The following is an 18218-nucleotide window of genomic DNA, read 5'->3' on the forward strand; positions in this document are numbered from 1 at the left end:
ATAATAATACTAATACTACTACTACTATACTACTACTAGGGTAGGTGCAGGTAATATGGGACAGCAGGTAATATGGGACACCTGTTTTCATTTTAATAAAAAGTAGCTTAGAGAAGGTACACACTTTAAGTTGATTTGTTAAGTGTTTAGAGACATCAATTGTGCTTCTAGAAATGCAGTTTTGGAGTCTGTATATCAAACTCTTGGAAATCAATGCCAAAAACAGTGAAATTGCCCAAAAATTTACGTCGTTTTTTGGCCTGATATAAATCAATGACGCCACATTTTATGATTGTGTATCCAAATACTCTGGTACTGAGGGGGCATTTGTCACTTTTTATGATCTCTAGGTGATGGGTTAAGCTTCTCAACAGGTAAAATTCCACTGAAAAGTGGCACTTTCCTTTATAAATGATTATTTTCTCTGATTTTCAACTGAATGGGTGCAGGTAATATGGGACACATAGGAAATTGTGTGCATTGTCAATGCGAAAAGCAAAACTATTTAGAAAATTGAATTTTCTTGTTGAAATTTGCATTTAACATTCAAAATCATGTAACAAAAATGTTTTTAGAACAAAAGAGTGATTTTCTGAACATTTTGATTTTCACCATAGAGATAACACAGTGTCCCATATTACCTGCACATGCAGGTAATATGGGACACTTGACGATGACGTCATTTTGACGTCATAGCGTCCAAACAAACATAAAAACAAGATAACATTGCCTGTTTTATTAATCTTAAAGGACAGGTTGTTCATCATAACAATCTCTTTTGGGCATATCTTCTATAGTTTTTATGCACATAAGCTAAACGTCCTTAATGGTCCCATATTACCTGCAGGTACCCTACTACTACTACTACTACTACTACTACTACTACTACTACTACTACTACTACTACTACTACTACTACTACTACTACTACTACTACTACTACTACTACTACTACTACTACTACTACTACTACTACTACTACTACTACTACTACTACTACTACTACTAGGCCTACTACTACTACTACTACTACTACTACTACTACTACTACTACTACTACTACTAATAATAATAATAATAATAATAATAATAATAACACTGATCATAATAATAATAATAATAATAATACTATACTAATAACTATTATTATTATTATTCCACGTAGCTGCGGCTAAAGATCCAATCTGCCTTTTTGTAGAGCCATACTTTTCTTGGTGGTGGTTGTAACACTAATAATAATAATATTAGTAACTATTATTATTATTATTACCCCGGTATTATTTTCCTCGGGTGCACAGTTCTCAACAATGGAACATATATATAGGCCTAATGTTATTTACAGCGGATTATCGGAGGAAGTCACATTTTGGGTGACGAAGCTGCCTATAAATAACCCTGAGAAGAAAACTATTGCATTTGACTATATAATTACTCAAGCAATTCTGCCATTACTTGTACAAACCTGATAAATGATTAATTTATTCAAAGACAAAAAGTGCTAAATACAGGTTTTAGGAATGGTTGATTTAAGTGGTAAGATAAGATTCAAAATTGCCGGATTAAAGGAAAAGAGTCCTTAGGTTAAGAACAACTCATTTTGAAATTGCGTTTTTTAAATAAAATAAGATTGACATTGCAGATAATTTTTACGATTATAATATTTTTCAAAACGTTTTCGCGACGTCATTTATGCCTTATGTGTATCTAAGGGTTTATGATTGAAATCCGAAAATCATAAACTGTATGATATTATATTAATTCGCATTTCTTATAACCCATAGGTTTTGCGATACTTCAAATCTTTTGCCTCCAATATTTCCAGAAAAGCTTTAGCACAACTATCTTGGCGAGCAAAAACCAGGTGCAACAGGATGCAATAGAAGAACAGGAGCAAACCAACCATGATAAAGTATCAAATCGGAACATCCAAGACCATGATGACAACGGTAATTTGTCACAGAACATCAACATCTAAATATCAATGTTTGAAAAATTCGTAAATACCAACAAACGCAATAATTTCTTCATGTGACAATTTTATCACGTCCACTTATGCCCACGGACTTTGCAATTTTCATTATGAGGATGACACATCTTTTTCTTGGAGATGAATATGCGGGTTGCTCGATATCACTTGCTCCCTTCGATAGGGCATTTGATCGTTACTCTTAATAAATTTGATTAACTCAATTAATTTTAAAAAACCTTCATATCTTTCATTGGTTTGAAGGAGATTTTTTTCGTGATAGGGCACAAGATTATAAAGTTAGAAAGCAGTCTTTATTTAAAGAACCGAAAGCAACCGATGTTTGATAATAACGTCTATACAAATTTCACTATAAATGATTTATTTTTCCCGCAGAATTTGTTCTGGGGCGTTTTAAGAAAAGACTAATCGAACTGTACGAAAGAGAGACCGGACGCATCTTACTTTTTCCTTGGAATGAAGAATACCATGGAATGAGATACATGGATGATATCTACGTAGAACTAGAGTTGGAAAGTACACGTGTACTAGGTTCTGCAATGATACATAGGAGCTCATAGGCCCCGGGGGTCACTCCCATTGTGGCCTGTACACCATCCGCGATAATCAACTTTTGAAAAGCACCCTAAACAAGGATTTAACCCTTGGCTAAAACGACACCCTAAACAGGGATTTCATTCCTAACATCAAATTTCATACCCTAAATTTCATTTCCGCGTATTTAGAAATTGCAATTTTGCTACCCTTTTTCCAATTTTTCATGTTTTGACACCCTAAACGCGATACGCGCGTATCGTGCCTACCCACGAAAAACCCCATACCCTTTTACACGTTTTTATTATCGCGGATGGTGTACAGGCCACAATGGGAGTGACCCCCCGGACATAGGCCATTGTTAAACAAAAACGAAGACCTCATTGGATTAAAGACTGACAGCGGTGACATGATAACGAGGGTAATCTTAAAAGGTGTAGCAGGCAGCGGAAAGAGTACTCTATTGTCAAAGCTTACTCACACTTGGTCGAAGCAAAATATGAGCTCTCCATTGCATCGATTTGAATTACTGTTCCTTCTCAAAATGAATATATTGCAGAAAAATGCAAATATGGTAGACGAAGTGCATGATCAAATTCTTGAACTTACTGAAATTGAGCGGAAAGGGTTAACTTTGTACTTAACGAAAAATCCAGAGAAAGTTTTAATTTTAGATTAAACTAGATCAAGCAAAGTATGGAGAAATGACAATAGAGAAACTACTTACTTGCCAATCGTTATGTAAAAGTTTGGTTATACTTTCTACACGACCATATAAATACTTAGGACCTGCGGAGTCCAAATATTATGTAAGCGTAAATATAAACGGGTTTTCTTCTTCGAATACAGTAAAATATGTAGAGAAATATTTTGGTCATAATCGGCATAGAGGCACTTTAACAAATGGTCTGCTGCATGAACTTGACATTTCGAAAGATTTGAAGTCCATATCCAAATATCCAGTGATACTGATGATGCTTTGCACTCTTTGGGAAGATCAACAACACTTCCCGAATAACTTATCACTCCTGTATGAAGAATTTATCGAAACAATTTTGAAAAGATTTCGGTCAAAATCAAATACTGAAAACACCTTTTCTGATGAAACTTTACAGCTTGATCTTGGCGAAATTGCACTTGATGGTCTTATGCCACTTCATAACGATTTTGAAATTCTTGAATTTGAAGAGCAATTATTTAGTGAATTAGGTTTCAAAGTTGGTCTTATCACAAGACAAAGATGGCAATTTAGATTACAGGAGAAACATTCAATTTCTTTTCTTCACAAATCTTTCCAAGAATACCTTGCTGCAAAATATTTGGCCAAATTGTTTAATAGAAATCAGGATCAATTCAACAATACGTTAAAACGAATTTCAAAATGGGACCTTGTATTGGAGAAGTTTGAGCTCCTTCGATTTTGTTGTGGAGTATCGAAACATCAATATGATGGGAACGCTGCAATGGCGATTATTGAACATGTCATAACAAAATTTGAAAGAGACCCCATAGACTTTGTTAACATGGTTACAGTTGGAGACAGGGTTAATTCGGGAGGCGACTGGTTTGAAAGCATATCACTGATACTTGTCCTACTAAATGAAAATCAAGTAAAGCAAAGCCCTGCTCTTTCTTTATTCTATAATAATGTTAGACTCGGAAATCTAACAGATATTAGAATTGAATGTACTTGGAACCCACAGACACTGACACTATTCAAGCATTTCCTACAAATATCTACAGAAGGTGGAATACTTGGTGATAGTATTGAGACAGTTACAATTACATTTATTGATGGGGACTGTTGTGAATCATCACATACTTGCCAAAGATTAGCAGATGTATTGATCCATGTGCCAAATGTAGAACGGCTTTATGTCGATGAGGATACTTTCAAACGAATTTATATTGCTGCATTGACTCATGGACTCAAATATTGGCATAAATTATCTGAATTATACCTTCATGGTATTGGTATAAGAAATGCTGATGTCATGATATTGGCAGAGGGTTTTAAATATTGGCCAGATTTACTCGAACTGGATCTATCTCGTAATGATATAGGAACTAGAAATAATACACAAACGAGTATTACAGCATTGACTCGTGGTTTGCAGCATTGTCATAAATTATTCCGGTTAAACTTAGCTTATACTGGTATAACTGATGTTGATGTCATGATATTGGCACAGGGTTTGAAACATTGGCCTGATTTATTACAACTGGATTTGTCTCGTAATAAAATAGGAACTAGTGATAATACACAGATGGCCGAGTTTGGTATTTTGGAGATGACACGTGGTCTGCAGAATGGGCATAAATTTTCAAGTTTATACCTAAATAATACTGGTATGACAAATGCTGATTACGTGATATTGTCGTATTATCATCGATGGCCTGAATTACACGATCTGTGGATTAGTAAAATACATGCAGCAGATAGTAGAAATACACAAATAGGTATTACAGCATTGACTCGTGGTTTGCAGCATTGTCATAAATTATCCCGGTTAGATTTACATAATGCTTATTTAACAAATGCTGATGTTATGATATTGTCACGGGGTTTTAGATATTGGCCGGAATTAATCGAACTGAATCTTTCTCAAAATAAAATAGGAACTATTAATGATACACAAATGGGTATTGTAGCATTGACTAGTGGTTTGCAACATTGTCATAAATTATCTAAATTATGGCTAGATGTTACTGATCTGAGAGATTCTGATGTCTTGATATTGACGCAGGGCTTCAAGGATTTGCCTAATTTACAAAAACTTAGTCTTAAATACAGTTGGAAAATAGGAAACAGTGGCTTGGATGCTGTTCTAAGACACATTCACCAATTACCCAAGTTAGAGCGTCTGATGATATATGCTATCATTGATGGTAATTGTAGCACTTTAGTAAAAGATTGTCTACATGCAATAGGAAGATCAATTCCCGAAGGAGGTGGAATGATACAATTGAATTTGTATGCTCATCGAATCAATTTATGTTCAAAAGGCAATTAAAATGTTAGCCTTTCAATGTTTTGTTCCATGATTTTCTGTTCAGTTTGCAACTGAACTTTCCCCAAAATGATGTGATTGAAGATCTTGTGCAGCAATGCATTAGTATCAATGTTTTGAAACCATTTCCTCCCTTTTTGTAAACTGTTGGTTCCACATTATTTCAAGTTTAAGTGCAAAGTACGATATATCTAAAGGTAACCTTTTTTATGCTTGTATTTACTTTATTTATGTTATAAGATTACATTTTTATCAATCTTATCTAAACATAATATTTTTATTTGTGCCCTCTTTCTAGACATAGAACTACTATTTTCCCCAAAAGTATTGTAGGCCTAATTTCTCCAGCTCAAAGCTTTAAAGGGTGTCTTCCACAATGTGTATATATGTATGTGTTTTGTATTTCAATAAATTACTTTTTTATCAAATCGTATATAATTATATATAGTTTTGGTTTTTATGTGTCAAGAAACATGTATTTGTGACTTCTAGATAAATATCTATACATCCACATGGCATTGGACTATTCAAGAATTTTATTTGGGTACCGTCTATATTTTGACCCCTGAAGCTTCGCAATAAACATAACTTTCCCCTACCTCCTATTACCAAACCAAACTTCTTGATTTTATATGATTTATTCGTGTTTGACAACCCTTGATAACCCAAGAAAGCCTCTTATGAAGCGTCAGGGTCCATTTGGACACCGGGACGGAGTGAGAACAGTCAGGTGTTAACACCCTACTCTTTTCAAAACTGACTGCAAGCTACATGTACAGGTATGGCTATTCTGTACATTTAAAGTATGTTTCAAGAGATTTTTTAACAATTGTACTCATTAATTTTCCAATTTACATAGATAAAAACGATCTAAAAACAACTTATTTGATTCGACAGTAGTTTCATTTATTATAATGCTAGTTGGAACTACACAAGTTATAAATATCCCAGTTAAATCTTCTTGAACCAATACATAATAACACTTGCAAAACACTGACATTATGGTTTCAATACATGTTAGCATACAAGAGGACCATGCTCCCTTTAATATTAACAGGCTGATGCTAAAGGCTTTTTGTTTTGAACAACCAACTCCTTCACAAGCTTTTCAATATAATACCAATCAGTCAAGACCATTATAGCAATATTGTGATGAATTCAAAATCTCTTTCATTGATAAGTGAAAGTCGTTCATTCTCACCCTGGTCTAATATCTGTTTGCCTGTGTGTAAGGGTGAGCATACACACTTGGTTAGATGCATCAAATATAAACTTGTTTCCAATCTTGTATAACTGCACACATGCAAAAACTTCAGATGAAAAGTCTCATCACACGACTCCAAAGCCTAAAAAAGGTATTCAAAGTTAGTCTGCTGTAAGGGGTATGACATATCCTTTGTTGTATGGGTGTTAATCACCAGGGTCTATGATTTGGCAATTATAACTGTTTTTGGTATAAATGGTTTTAATGGAATCAAAATTTCCAACATGTTTTTTCACCATCACTTTTTGTAGTTTTGAAAGGTGACCAGGTCAGAAAACAAGGAATGTAACATTATTTTGACATTAAACATTTGGTCCTTGTAACTATGGTATTAATCTGATTACCTTGATTGGCATAATACACTAAACTAGTTATTAGGATTTTAATATACTCTGATCATCACCAAAAGAAAGTAATCATTGCAGATACAATGAAATAGTATACCTTCTTACCAATACCGTTTTTGATATTGTATGTAAAAAGTGCGCTTTTACAAACGCAAGTGCAATTTAGGCAATATCCATTGCATGTGTTGCACTGTCACTATCACTGCACAAAATAGCGAGGCTTGCCTATTTGGTACTGAACAAACTATAATTAAATCAATGTCAAACTGCTCTCCGATAATCTGCAACATAATATTAAATGACAAACGTACAAAAAACAAACACTTGCCAATTTGCATAATACATCGGGAGCATGCATGCTGCGTGTTACTGTGAATAATCAGACCATGGTTAAAATCAAAGACTGCAGACACACATCCCTGACCATTCAACTTATGCCATAATGAAATATAATACATCGTCAGCCTGCTACGCTGTCATTTTTTGTAATTTTGAGAACAAAGTACAAAATATGGTTCAAGCATGCATTTAAACATATTTATTCACCAATCATTGCACGAGAACAAACAAATGATAATGATACAAATGAAAGGGAATAATCTGAAATAATTATGCTGATTATGTAACTGATGCATGCTTGAACCACATTGTGTTCTTTGTTCTCAAAATTACAAAAAATGACTTGGGCAATTAGTGTAGCAGGCTGACGATATGTAATCCAGCAACTATATCATCACAAAAATATGTGAAAATATTTTCTGTTATAAATACTTATCTGCGCATCATTCTTAAATCCTCAATTCATCTTCAGCTATACTGTTTCACATATAGGGCCCTATATGACCCTACTGTCACCTACACAGTTAAAAATAACATTTTCACACAATGTTTTTTCCCCATCGGATTGCAAGGATGTAACCAGATAGTTATTCAACCACAAAAACATCAACATCAATTATTTACCTTCTTCTCCTCGCATAATACAAAAGTTCCTTCATCTTATGTACAAAGTTTTCAACAAAATGCTCTGGTATAAATATAAACATTATCACCTATCACAACATACTAGGCCTCGATAACTATAGTGCTTTCACCCTAGTGTCGTCCATGATGTTAATACATGTGTCTAATTTGCTGCAGCTGCCAATTGTGAGTGATTGCTTAAAAGCACTGGAGTACACATGCATGAGTTTGACGATGCCACAAAGATGTACATGCAAAACAGATGCCACAATGTGTTGGCATTAGCGACTGTACTAGGAGAAAAGCACTATAGCAGACACCTTCATCATTTAATAGGAGAGACGGATCCAAGGTTGTCACTACGCCAGTCGGCACATGTTGGTAGGAACCGCCAATCAATCAAAATAAGCTTTCATAAGCTTCCTTCCGACCGGTACAAAATTGAGCTAATATTGTATGATTATGTACAGAATTTAGTAAATATCAAAAATCTAGGCCAAAATTTTTCACGTCCACATGCACATAAAACTGCAATGTACAGCGACATACACCGCTGCATCAATATTCACTTGATCGTTCATGACAGCCATAGTTGTGTTCTAGTTATCGCAGTTTCGTCAATAGGTGGCCCACTAACACATGTCACAGACGGCACTCAACTTGGGCTGGTGACAACCCTGGATGGATCATTTCTCCCCATACATGAAGCAGAAGCAAATGTCGCACATGATAATCTTGGAGAATAAAGTTACCACTTAATAATAAATACATGTACTTTTTGTGACCTTAGTGAGTAAATTTTTCAACCAAGTGAAGTCGTCTACTCGTACAACTTGCTACTCTCAGTTACAGGTGCGTTACCAGAGTTCCTGTCTTGTCATGTTTGTCATAAAACTGATTCAAAGTAGAGATTTCTTGAACCACTCATATTCTACAAACACCATTTAGATGACCAATGTTTGATAAAAAAGTTCAACCCCTGATGTCCGATACTCTTTGGCTCACTTCTTTTTCTTCTGTTTACCACGGTTGTCTGGTGTAGCATCTGCTTTACGCTTCTCTCCTTTTGGTGTTCCCTGGAAGGATGGAAGATTAATACGATGCATTAATGAGAGATATCTTGCATATTTTACAGAACTATGTTTGAAAACCTTACTGTATTTTCAAGATTTACATAAACTACCAGTATGAGGTAGTTATTGTATATTATGTCAAATGAAAATACCTGCATTCTTTAAACAAATGATTTATTGAACATGTATGCATGTGAAGCCATTTTATTTAGGGAATAAACGATAGGAATTTTTGTTTTTACTATCCTCTACCGTGTGATAGACGACAGGTCCAATATTTTGGGAAGTGGATGCCGGCAACTTTGATAAAACAAATTCAGACTTTTATTTAAATGAGAACGCAAATGCGTTAATCGCAGACAAAATGCTACCAGATGGAACAAGGAAATCAAATTTGTTGGTTCAAATATTTAAAGCAACTATTGTATTTAAGGGATCTGGAATGAGCGTTTTGACAGTATTTTTTGTGGGACATGAGAGCACATCAGACATATCGAATTGCATTCTAAAAACGAATGTCTTTCTGATATCAAATAATTTTCATTTTTTGAAATTCACGATATAATACAAATTTATGACAAATTATTCAAATTTGATATTTTTCACATTTTTGATATATAACAGTCCTCGAAGTAAATTTTATAAATCTAATGACATATTCTTAAAGTGTATGTAGGTGGGAGGAAAAGCCGACTATCAATTGAAAATTTTGACCTTTAATATTGAAGATATGGATTTTTTTTCCCCAAAAGACCTAATTTTTTTTGGTGTTTTGGGAAAAAATCCATATCTTCAATACGAAAGGTCAAATTTTTCAATTGATTGTCGGTTTTTCATCCCACCTACATCAGATTTATAAAGTTTACTTCCGAGTACTGTTAAATATCAAAAATATCAATTTTGAATCATTTGCCTTAAAATGTGTATTACATTATTGCGAATTTCAAAAAATCAAAATTATTTGACATCAGAAGGACATTCTTTGTATTCAGAATGCAATTCGTTATGTCTGATGTGCTCTAATGTCCCACAATAAAGACTGTCCAAACGTTCATACCACACCCCTTAACACAACAGAAACTCTTTGGTGTCTGTATCAAATCACAATGAGAATTGCACTATGGCCTGGGGGCAAAGAGAAGGAAGAGAAGCAGAGGGATTGAAATATGCTCCATACCTTGGCTGGTGTACTGGCTTTGTTTTTGCCTTTCCTCTTTTCTGCCTTTTCTTTCTCTTCCAGTTCCTGGTTCTCACGTTCTATCAGAGTGATGAGTGTGTTACAGCGACGTTGAAGCTCCTATGTAAAAAATAAATGTCGAATCAGTTAGTAATTTAGTAACATCATAAGCCCAGTTCCTGCACTTTCAGAAAACAAAGCATAATGACTTTTTCATGACATTGCTGTGCCCAAACTTGACTATGCCATAAACATTTTTGGTCAACATCCACTGTTTTATTATTTTTTTCAAAATCCACCACACAAAAATCTCATGTGACATCGCTAGACGTCAAAATAGCCTAAATCGTAAATCTCAATAAAATTCTACATCTTGACCACAGTGAACCCTCCTTGAGAGATGAAAAGATGATCTATTCTTGTCAAAAAGCTCATCCCACAGATGAAATTTTTTTTTAAAGTAAAAAAAACCTCTAAAAAACACATTCCGCATTAGGTTTTTAACTGGGGAAGGGTTTCGGGCCAAACTATTAAATTAAGATGGCCTTTAAAGCTTATGATCAACATCAAAAGATGTAGTTTCTACAGCTATTGCTCTTTTTTTATCTGATCATTAACACATCTTTACTTCCCATTTCATTATTTTTCCTGATTCTTTCCAGGCTTAGAAATTGGTTCAAGAAAAGTGCAATTGCACAACTGTGGGTTACGGAAACATACCACTTTGTTTGATCACCTCTAAAGCAAACCACTCAAAATTGGGTTATCTTTACTCAACATAACCTTTCTCAACTGTACCCAGTATTTGATTCCTGTCCAAAATGTGACCTTTTCCAATTTATTCAAAATTTCTGTAATATTACAATGTAAAATGTGTCCTGTCATTTTAGCGGATTTCAGCAGGTTTTTTACTGTTTTCAATGTTTTTCAGTCTATTTCTGAATCAAATTCACAGAAAACGGTAAAAAAACATGGTTTTCAGTGTTTTTGTTTTTCAAGACCAGTTTTCATGCCTGAAAATGTATTTATAAATTAGATCTGGAATAGGATTTGTGATCGGAGATGAGCAGTGCCAAACGCTGAAAATTTTCATGCCTGCATTGTACATATCCCTTCATATAGATGTGGATATCACGATAAATACAGTGTTGCCAATCTATTTTTAGTAACAATGTTGCTAACGGCAGCACTGTTTTCTCTATCTCGAGAAAAAAAGTTGCCAATCTACTTCAGTAACTCAGGACTTGAAAATTCCTGCAAATCACAATTGGTAGTGCAAATGTATAAAATTTATGAAGTTTATGGACAATAAGTGGTTTCTTACTTATCTTATAGTAATATAAATGTGAGCTTTGAAAATGTACATATTTCTGAATTTTCTGCTGCATTTAAGTGTGATTTGCGTGGTTAGCAGACTTGAATGGGCGTTTCAGAGATCGGTAAATTGATCGGCAGTTGATAAAAATTGTCCCCAATCCTGACTCAACTCTGATCAACTTCTCCTTTGCCGATCTGGATCAGCCAACACTACCCTTACATTATGTCTACAAATTTTATGTACACACTAAAAACACACCAAATTGATGCTACTTACCATAGCTGTTCTTGATTTGAGGAACCAATCAAATCTGAATTGCGGTGCTTGTCTCACAGCCGTACGTAGTTCATCATACACATTCTCCTTGTCAAAGCCAAGTTTGTGTAACATGCATACCAGGAAGCGATCTTCCTCTTCGGTCCAATTCTTGCCTTTGTTAGTACCGTAGGACAGACGTAGCTGATGGAATGGTGCTCTGTAGCGACTCATCTGATAGGAAAAACAACAACGTAACTATGAACTCTGTAGACTACATTAACTATGGGGTTAGTGCAAGAATGATGTATCATCTATTTTGCTGGAGAAGCATTTTTGCCTTTCTTTCAATATATGTGATGCAATCTAGGAAAATCAGTTGGAACTCGGAAATATTGATTTTGAGATATAGCCAAACAAAGGCAATATTTCTTTTTGTTTCCTCTTGTTTGGGAAACTCTTGAATTGCTTATATCTCTGGAACGGGTTGTTCAATTTCAATGGGGTTTTCTGCAAACTGCAGCTTTGTAAATGCTTTTTACTATCCTATAAGAAACTGAAAATTTAATATTTCCAAGTTCCGACTGATTTTGCTTGATCGCATCACATGCTTATTTAATTGTAAGAAGTGTTATTTATTTGGTTTTTATTTTATTAATAGCCTTTTCAGACATTTAAAATAGCTTAAAATGTATGCATTTACCTACTAGTATATTTTTATGTCAATTAACTCAATTCCACCCAAACTGTTAGATTTTTTGTTAATTATTTCCTTTCCATTAACCAAAAACCACGTTTAGCATTAGGGTTAATGATTGCATTCTGACTTTGGTTTTGAAAATGAATTTTTCCATATTTCCATGACTACAAACATTATATATTTACCATGACCACAGTCAAAATTTCATGACTTTTGCTTGATTTCTGCCAAATTTTTTCAATTTTCAATTGGAAACCTGTAACAAGCAACTGCTTTGTTTTAGTCACAAAGCAGACAACAAACCTGGAATCCACTACTACACACTAAAGCCTTACCTTAACATCCAGAGCTTTCTTAATACTAATTTTACGCTGTATTTTAGCCTCTCCCCTCTCAATCTGTGCCATGGTCTTCTCTATATCAGTCAATTCTTGACACCGATCCCAGAATACAGCCATGTACTCTCGTACCTACAAGGTGTGAAGCAGGATAATATTACAAAATCTTGTTACAATTTGAGAGCAGTATCAAAAACTTCAAGAAGGGTCAGAGAAGAACTAAAATGTGACACAATCAAGGGAAATGAGTCGGATGTCGCTAATATTGATTTTGAGATATTGGCAAAGAAAGAGTTCAAATTCTTTTGTTTTATATTGTTTTCAGCGATTGATCAAGTGATGTAACTTCACAAAAAAAAGTTGTATCAACATGGGGTTTTCAGTTTTTGAAAGCTCTAAATATCCTCTTTAGAAACATGTGTAAAACTCATTTTTGACCAGGGTCGACATGTGACTCATTCCCCTTGATCATGTCACAAATGGTTTCTATATCGGTGAAACTGCTCACTCACCAGTGGCGTAACTTTGGGTCAGGGTGCCCGGGGGCGAAAGTAGTTCGGGTGCCCCTGACCAACATGGTGCAGAGCTAATCAATTTTAGCATTGAAAGCCATAGACCTACCGAATAACTTACGAAGTGTTTCAGATTAAATTTATATCATGTTTCAATGCAGTTCATGTTAATAAAACAAAATGTTTTCACATTCTCTAATGTCTTTACTTTGGAGACTCGTCACTAGCTGCAGTGACGTAGCATATGGCGCCCAGGGCAAGAATACAAAATATCTCCCTCTTCCTAAAACAATTGCGTGCGGTAGCGAAAATGTGCATAAATACCACTAATTTGGTATTTAATCAAGTTGAATTTAGGTCTTTAAAATGACAATTTATATGTTGCAATGCGCTATGTGAAGCCTTGCGAAAAATTTTTGTGTTGAAGGGCACCCAAATGAAGAGTAATTCAATGCATGGTGGGTAAAGGTTTCCACTTCTTTCCTATAACAAAGTAGGCCTACTATCGTGTCAAAGGCTATCCAGGCTTGGGTGCCCCTTAGCCCGGGGGCACGCCCCCCCAGAGCCCATAGGAGTTACGCCACTGTCACTCACCCCTACTTACATACATGTACATGTGCAGACCATTCATGGTTCTCCTTAATGTTAATAATACAAAATGTCTCATACAGGGCCCTCCAAACAGGATAGATTTCATTAATGACATGTATTGGGCTATTCCAGTTGAAATCCATACCCCCTATGGAAGACATGATCTTAATCTCCCACACAGAGGGTGTAGATTTCAAATGGAGTCACCCATTCAGGTAACCCAGTTTGAAATTCACACTCCCTGTGTGGTAAATTAAGGTCATGTCTTTCATAGTAAGTGGATTTCAAATGCAATAGGTAATGAGAGATACACCATGCAGTGTTTTTTTTCTTCTTCAACATCCAAATAAATTATTTTGACCAACTAATACTCCATGCCAAAAAAATCTTGATCCTATTTTGCTAAATACTTAACTATATGTTTTGAACAATACCTCTTGCTCTAATGATCTTATAATGATTTATCCTCATAAAATAAAAGAAATGACAATAAGATGGGGTCAAGAAATTCTTCCTGCAGATGTCTGCTGATTTCAAATTCAAGTTAGGAAGATATGGCAGCTTCAAATACAACCATTTGTTACCAGATTTGGTTCAATCAGGCTAATGTCGACAATAACGAAATTTTCAAAATTTCTGACTTTAGACCGAGTGGATCAAATTGCATCCCAATTTTATTTGCAGGAGGTATGTAAATAACAACAACTACCTATACTTATCAAAGATGTAAATAATAAACAATTTATTTTTCTCCCTACCTCTTCTGGCGTTTTTCCTTCCACATCTTTGGAGATGCCGTCCACATCATCACGACCATACTTCTCGCACGCTTTCACAAACTGATTGAAATCACGCTTGGACCAGTTGGTAAAACCCTACGTATGGAAAATCACACAAAATATAATTTATCAGGGGAAAATAGACATAAATACATACATACATACATACACACGGCTAAATACAAGAAACATGCACAAATATTAATTGTTAATGGTGTGTTTTTTTTCCTTTTCATGATCAATTAATTAAGGTGGCATGCACAATCACTCAAAATGGGAAATTTTAGACATTGTTTTGTATTGTATCTTTAAAAGTAATGATGATAGGTACATAAAAGTATACATTTTCAGAAAGGAAATAATGCAAGGAATCCAACTAGCACGGCCGATTTCTGCAAAATGTCCATTTTTTTTCCGTCCACCATAACAACTTGGCCTAAACATCCAAAATGATGAAAATTGAATATCTATGTTCTTCAGACATTTTTTTTAATATGACCTTAAACTGTTTTTATACCTTAAAATATCCCCAATTTTGGTCAAAATTGGAAAAAAGTCAAATTTTATCCTTTTTGACCCATATTTATAAAAATGAAGAAAAAAATCTTAAATTTGAGAAAACCTTAGATGAAACTGTATATCAATCAATAAAGGTATTTTATGTTGGCCAACAAAATCAGAAATAAAATTTTAAACTGTCAACCTCTGCCATAAGCTACAAAACATTGTGATCCATAAAAAAAAATTCTACACCATACAAGATACATGGAATAGCCTTGCACAGTAGTTACCGTCACGCATCACTGTGTGCGACCAAGTAATAGTCCCATCTTTTTCAAACCCAATCATCCAAATATCTAGCTATGTACCTGTGTTAGCAGCTGCTCTTTCTCATCCAATTCTTCTTCAGTCAAAGATTCTGCTGTATCTATCTTCTTCTGCTCTTCTTTGCGCACTACAGGAGCATTGGGCAACTCTGGGTTCAGTGGTACCTGAAATGGAGCAAAAATATCAAGCATAATCATTAGGTGTTAAATATTTTAAAAATACAAATAAATTTGGGCATTTATACAGCAGCGCCTACAGGCAAGTAAGATAACGCACCTTGCCCAAGTGCAGAATACGATGGCACTAATATGTCAATCGTGTGGATAAAACGAAGAGGACGCATCACCTTAAAGCATGATTTTTGCAGGCTATTAATGTACATTACAATCATGTAAAAATCAAATATTGACAAAACTTATGGGCGTCCTCCTCAGCAAATGTTACAATAAGGCTTTAATACTGTTCCCCCCTGCATACATTCTGCCCACATACATACCCTGTATCCTATATTCTTCCTGTAGGCATAGATCTCCTGATCCAACAGTTCAAACAGCCTAGGAGGAAAGAACTGGAAATCTTGTACATTGGGCTGCTTTGGTGGTCTTGGAGCCTGTTAACAAAGAAACAATATTAATATTATGATAATAAAATATGAACATAACCAAATGATGTAAAACTATATTGCCTCGCAAAAATGATTCAAAGTGAGTTTGGGAAAGTGTAAATTATGAATGAACAGTCAAAACAAACTGAGTTAAATTTAATTCATTTTATTTTGGCTGTTCATTCATAATTTACACTTTCCAAAGAAATCTGCTCAGCACTTTGCTTGTTTTGCCAACCAAAAAGCTTAGCACATAGCTTTTTTACTAAATATTTCAGAGAAAAGCCTGTGTTTTGGCCTCAGTAAATACAGATTTGTTGTATGCTGAAAGCCACTACATGCATAGACTGGCCCCCAGTCTCGGTTCGGTTCCATCTCTGGATAATGTAACAATAAATAATTACGTAATGCCTTATGAAAAAAATGCCAACTCCCCCCTTATTTTCTTCAATGCCAAAAACCCATTCCTCTTCTTCCACAAATCGGCGCCACTAATTACACCCACCACAGTCAACCATGCAGCAATATAGAAATATACTCGTATTATAAGTGAACGCGAAAGTCCATTGAGCGCTGATTCCGAGACTGGTCCAATCTGTTAGAGATCTCACTTCCAAATATTCGTTCAACGGCACGGTGATTCGATGTCAATTACGAAAGCCCGCCCCAGTTTCAATTCAAATATGGTAGCACAAAGCTATGCAGCGGGATGTGGCGCAAGATCGGATGGGACACTTGTCAACAACTGAGAGGTATTGAGCTCAAGTGGCACGCGTCTGATAGACCCATGGTACGCGCAATAATAAAAGGCAACCACTCGACTCAGACTTAGGCCTATTGTCCATATTGCGTACATTATCGCGTGCGGTTTGCAAATGTTTGCACATTATTTAGCTAGGAAGCCTTTTCAAATATCCCCGCTGCCAAGCTGCGTTGATTGGTCGGATACAATATCGTTGTTTAGTCGCTACACAAACGCGTTAATGTAGTGAAAACATGGACGTGGTATATAGAAAGATTGCGTGACTCCAAATCCGTAAAAGTGAACTTCCAGCAGTTTGTGGGAGCTGGAAGTCAAATTGCCTACAGACTGGGAGGGTCCGTGTATTGGGTTGATTTTTAATGCTATGTAATCTACATTACCAGTCGTTCTCCACGGACCCGAGGGAGGGTCTACTACATGCACTGGGTTTTATCTTTCTCCAATTTTGTTTTCACCAACAACTTTTCCAAACAAGACCCTTATCATTTATGATTTGACATACCTTTGGAGCTTTGGGTTCGCTGACTCTCAATGCTTCCCTGAAATATTGGTCCACGGCGTAATTGGCTTTGCGTTCTCTCTTCGGAGGCTCGATCCACGCTATACCGCCGGATTTGTTCTTCTCCTTGTAGTCCAGACCTTCAAAGTTGTAAATGCTGCTATCTGATTGGTTGGTATCCAATGTGAAGCCACGCAGACTGCTCTCACCGAGTTTCTCCAGTTTCTTGTTGAATTCAGCAGTCTGTGAATTATATATAGATCAGAAACATGGTCAAGTTGTAAAATACACTTAAACACCCCACATTACACCAAAACAATCCAATGAATAATTTCACTCATTTTGAGTGAAATTGCTCCAGTGTTTCGGATATTAGAAAAAAAAATGTGACAGTGTACTGTATAAGTCAGGGATGAAAGTGGCCTGAAGTGACTTGGCAGGAAAAGCCTGAAAAGCGCGTAAATTTGGGCTATAAAGCCTCAAAGCGGGCTGAAAATAAATAAAAGTCGGAAATTTGGACTAGCAAAGGCCTGAAATCAGGCAATTGCCTGAAAACTGACATCCCTGATAAGTGGAAATATTTTCGCACTTTTCAGGCTCATTGCACCTACCGCAAAAATAAAAACACACAAATGTTTTTTATGCATAGGTCTATAGGAGAAAGCTCAAAATCGC

General features: G+C 35.5%; 1 protein-coding gene across 1 annotated transcript in view; it reads right to left on the reverse strand.

The window, feature by feature from the left end:
* Positions 1 to 5963: 5963 nt before the first annotated feature.
* The window catches only part of LOC140144569 (SWI/SNF-related matrix-associated actin-dependent regulator of chromatin subfamily A member 5-like), a 32909-nt gene continuing 20654 nt past the window's right edge, over positions 5964 to 18218 (reverse strand). Inside the window, 8 exon segments of the mRNA XM_072166388.1 lie at positions 5964 to 9182; positions 10357 to 10476; positions 11951 to 12163; positions 12965 to 13099; positions 14829 to 14945; positions 15719 to 15841; positions 16174 to 16287; positions 17547 to 17786. Coding sequence (XP_072022489.1) covers positions 9108 to 9182; positions 10357 to 10476; positions 11951 to 12163; positions 12965 to 13099; positions 14829 to 14945; positions 15719 to 15841; positions 16174 to 16287; positions 17547 to 17786 — 1137 coding nt within the window. The 3' untranslated portion in view covers positions 5964 to 9107.

This window comes from Amphiura filiformis, unplaced genomic scaffold (assembly GCF_039555335.1).
Source record: "Amphiura filiformis unplaced genomic scaffold, Afil_fr2py scaffold_64, whole genome shotgun sequence".
NCBI classification, from domain to species: Eukaryota; Metazoa; Echinodermata; class Ophiuroidea; order Amphilepidida; family Amphiuridae; genus Amphiura; species Amphiura filiformis.